This window comes from Acanthochromis polyacanthus, chromosome 13, assembly GCF_021347895.1.
Source record: "Acanthochromis polyacanthus isolate Apoly-LR-REF ecotype Palm Island chromosome 13, KAUST_Apoly_ChrSc, whole genome shotgun sequence".
Taxonomy (NCBI): Eukaryota; Metazoa; Chordata; class Actinopteri; family Pomacentridae; genus Acanthochromis; species Acanthochromis polyacanthus.
The window spans coordinates 320,336-324,864 of NC_067125.1; the positions used below are offsets into that span (position 1 = coordinate 320,336).

The 4,529-nt window shown below is 41.6% G+C and overlaps 1 protein-coding gene across 1 annotated transcript; it reads left to right on the forward strand.

Moving 5' to 3' along the window:
* Positions 1–108: 108 nt before the first annotated feature.
* LOC127536763 (uncharacterized) lies at positions 109–1,921 on the forward strand. Its single transcript, XM_051957996.1, has 7 exons — positions 109–468; positions 610–677; positions 795–994; positions 1,143–1,208; positions 1,300–1,428; positions 1,737–1,814; positions 1,902–1,921. Exons 1-5 carry the CDS (start codon positions 162–164, stop codon positions 1,322–1,324), a joined length of 666 nt encoding a protein of 221 aa, XP_051813956.1. The 5' UTR covers positions 109–161; the 3' UTR covers positions 1,325–1,428; positions 1,737–1,814; positions 1,902–1,921.
* The last annotated feature ends 2,608 nt before the right edge of the window (positions 1,922–4,529 follow it).

Here is a 4,529-nt window from a genome sequence, read left to right on the forward strand (position 1 = left end):
TCCTGAGCGCCCTGGAAAGAAGGTATAATTATTAATTGTTGCTGTCCGTTTTCTTAAAAAGTTCTTTTGACTTTCATACTAAAACTGTGGTATTTCTTTTGCAGTTCATTCTTATTGTCGGGGACTCCCATCTACGTGCTCTTGTAGATGGCTTTATTCGGATGCCAGAGTCTCGGCTGAGCTTTGGCTTCCTGTCGATCCCGGGGGCGTCTGCTTCTGAAATTCGCACTGAGGTTCTGCATGCTGCAGTTCCTCGTGCACCTGATGCCGTCTGCGTCATGGCCCCCGGCAACAACCTGACCAGCACCACTGTTGAGAAGGCCGGTGTGGATTTTGCCAATCTCCTCACCACTTGTGGCAATCGCTGGTCCAAGGTTTATGTGGTCGACTTTCCTCCCCGCCTGGTCGTTGACGTCCAACACCAGGACCTGCTTCGGCAGGAATATAGACGTGTGGCTGCTCGTATGGGTAAGAGGAAAAAGATTGTTTTCATCCATTCCATTCGCTGAATGAACAAACTGGAAAGACGTGACCTACATTTTAACAATTCTCAAGTATCAATGGATATTTTGGTACAATGATGACCTTTTTTTTCAATTGTTTTTCAAGGTGTAAAGTTCTACAACGCTGCAGAGCACTTCCCCCTGAGTGATTTGGTGCTGTGGAGCAAGGATGGTGTAAGTGTAGTATGTTGTGAAAAACAGTTGTTGATTGGAAAAGTTTGGTTCACGGCAGATGTTCACTGACATTAAAACTTTGTATGTGTGGTTTTTTTTTATTTCTTATTTATGCAGGTCCATCTGAGTGATTGTGAGGGGATGGGGATCCTCGTCCAGTTGTTCTGGTCTGCTGCCAGCGAGCAACTGCTGACACCACTTCCTTCGCCCCGGATCTCTCCTCAGCCTCCAGTTCGGAAAGCTACAGTGAGAGAGAGATCCCCTGCTCCACCCAGCCCAAAACCCGTGAACGGAGGAATATTGGTCAGGGCGGCAAGGTAATTGATAAATTGCTTTATGTTTTTTAGACTTTTTTTTTTTTTAGACAACTGTGACATCATGTATTGTGATAATAATGGTAATAATATGTGTACTGTGGTAAAAAACATTAGTTATAATGCACTGTGACGCTTTCTGTGATTGCAGACGAGCCATCCTCGGGAACCTCCCCGGTCCAGAGGTTCACCAAAGCCCAGGATGGCTCAACAGCAGGTTTGTGACTCTTCAGATATTTCTTTCAGATGCTATTGTTGTTTTTTGACAGGACAAACTGTATTAGTAGTGTCTGCTTTGTGTTTTACAGGTGGAGGAGAGCTTCCTTCCACTGAACCCCGTCTGGTTCAGCAGCACAGCCCTAAGTGCCATGGAGAAAGTGTCTCCCTCCCATATGTCTTGCCTGGCGGATTTCAAGGCTTCTCCTAAGCCAAAGAAGGTAAGTGGATTGATTAAAATTTTATCTCCCGCGGAAGGATTGTATGAATGTTCAAACGTGTAATTCCTGACAGTTAATTCTGCAGATGTTTTTTTTAGTGTCATCTGCAATTAAGTAAAACTAGTTCATAACAACAGCCACAAATAATAACAGACTTGAATCAGCTACACAGAAATGTAGTTGTAAATTGTTGGATAGCTGTTCAACTCCATTTAATTGGTATCTCATTTGGTTGCTGCTGACTCCATTCCACAGGCATCTACATTGTCCACACTGACACTTGCTATGTTTTTCTCATCTGTCATCAGCTGTTTGACTCACCCCCGGCCAGATTGTCCTGCAGTTGGGGCAAGACAGAAACCCCTGTTTGTTCTCCCATTGCAAAGGTAAGGATTAGTCCTCTTCTCATCAATATGTATCATCTGACTGAAAATCATCGTCATTTCACTGAAGTTTTGTTGTTCTGTGTTTAGATACCCAAGATGATGACCCCTCACCGACTGGACAGGTCGGACAGCTGATGAATGCGGGCTGCAAGCCTCCTTCTCCTGAGAAGGGTAATTTACCTCTCTATAATTCAATTAAGAAGAACATTACAAAGCAGGCATCTCCATTTGTGGCCATTTTTGTTCTCTGTTTTTTCTGGCACATTTACTGTATAATCACAATTCCAATGAATCGCTAGCATTAGGAAAATTGAAGCTACTAGCTCGCTATCAGCTACCAATCTAGCTTATTTGTTAGCTTGCTATCTTTCGGGTAGCTAGCTTTGGGACAACTGAAACTACTGGCCAGCTAGCTCGCAGCTAGCAATCTAGCTTATCAAAGGCTAGACGTTAGCTAGATACATAGCGTTCTGGATAGCTAGATAGCTAGCTTTTAGGACACTGATGCTATTTAGTCATTAGCCAACTATCTAGCTATCGTGTTGCTTATTTTTTAAGTGTCACTGTTATGTGATTTATCAGATGACCCGAACACTGACTCCATCACAAACCAAGTGGCCCTGGTTCATGACAACTGCATCCACCTCAGCTGATGCACCAACAGACAATGTAAGTTTATTTCCTCTATGATAGACATGTTAGACATTACACAAGTTTTTTTTTTTTTTGTAAGTCATGATTGTTTTTTTTGTTTGTTACTGCAGTTAAAAATATTTTGGCAATTGAGAGAACTGTTATTACCTGTGTCACAATACAATAAGCTACCTGTAATGCTGTGTTGTGTGCCATTGCTTTCACAAAGTAACTCTTGCTTCTAATGAGGGTTTTACATTAGCACTAGCCACTGGCAAAAATTCATGTAGAAAAGGTTTTGGTGAATAAAATATTACATCACTTGCCATTGGCATGGTGGGAAAAAAGTCAATGGAATACTGACTTTGCTATGTAATTGCATTTCACACAAACAGGAAAAGTATGTGGTCCAGGCAGTCTTCAGTAGCCTTCAGTCTGTACAGTAATGTTGATCCATGACCATCAACTGTCTGTTAGATGAAACAACTCTGATGCTGCAGTCATAAGTTGTCTGCTCAAAGCACCCTCCTTAAGCCTCCTCACAAACACTGGAGCAAGTCCCATTACGTTAAAATAGTAATGTCATGTTGAAATCTGTGTTGATGTTTACAGAATAGGAGCTAACCAGTAAATTAAATTAGGTGACATAGGGTTATTATGTGTTCATGGTTTTAGAAAAAAATGTAAGTCATTATGATGTTTCAAATGCAATTTCAAGAAAAAAGAAAATATGTTGCAATGCCCTGGAAAAAAATCCTGGAGGGAAATTCTGCAAATAATACAATAATACAAAAAAACACACAGACACATACATATCTATGTACACACACACAATATAAATATAATATATATATATATATATATTATATATATATATTTCATATTCACATATACATATTATGCATGATTGCAATAAACGTACAAATATGTATATTAAACTAGCTAAGGTAATAGTAAGCAATAATACGCTAAAATAATACAAGATTTCCATAAATTGGTGAGAGGATGTTCATAATGTTGGAACAATAAAAGTTGTCACTGAAACATTAAATCATATGATCCTTTAACTGAAGAAGCTAGTACTAATGCCGAACTGGAAACAAATTAAGCTGTCTGAATAAATAATGAAAATATAATAATTACTGATCACAATTTCTCATAATTTCAGGATAAAACCAGGAGCGAGAGTCACCGTGTGGAGTCAGTCCGGGCCAGTCATTCTCAGAATGATAAGGAGGTACAAAGTATTTTCCCGCAACCATCAGTGTAGCTGTAATGCATTGACATTTCTGGCATACCACACTGAGGGCTGTCAGTTCACCAGGACTACACTCGATAGAGTCCTGGCTCAGGGAGACGCGCTGTATGTCGGAGTCAAACAGCAGTTGATTCGCGACAAGACCTTCCAGAACAATCACCTGGCAGTCGAGGAGATGCCAAAACAAGTCCTCACAGACAGACATTTGTATAATGTCAACATGCGTGACATCAGGTGTGGCTTTTTAAAACTCAAGTATCGAGCCCTGGAAGACAGCAGTGGTGGCTTCCGCTTGCCACCCAGCTGGAGTGTCTTCAGCAGAGGTTAATCAGGCTTAATCATCATTTCACCCGAGGTTATTGCTGTTTTCCGTGATCAGTCCGGGAGGTATGGAGTGTTTGATTCCCACTCCAGAGACTCAAGAGGATTACCCTCTCATTCCGGGAAGGCGATCGTCATGACTTTTGCGGAACTCAGTGACCTGGCTAACCACCTGCACACACTCTTTAGAGACCGTGGGGACTCTGCAAGTTACGAGTTTGTCCCGGTTTCTTTTCAGACTGACAGCCCCAGTGAACATCCTCAACAATTCCCCAGAAACTGAGGTTCAAGATGAAGTGTCTGAACCTGCTCTCCTCGCATTGCAGGCAGACAGTGGGACGGCTGTCAAAATTGAGGAGGACGTTAAAGGTTCCTCAGCTGTCCCACAAGCAATAAAGCTCTCTAAATTGACAAAGGTCGGAGGCGAAAAGCCAAGAGGAGAGCATTTGACAAAAAGGAACAACTGAAAGAAAAAATTAGGAAAAAAACTGGTGAGAGATTCA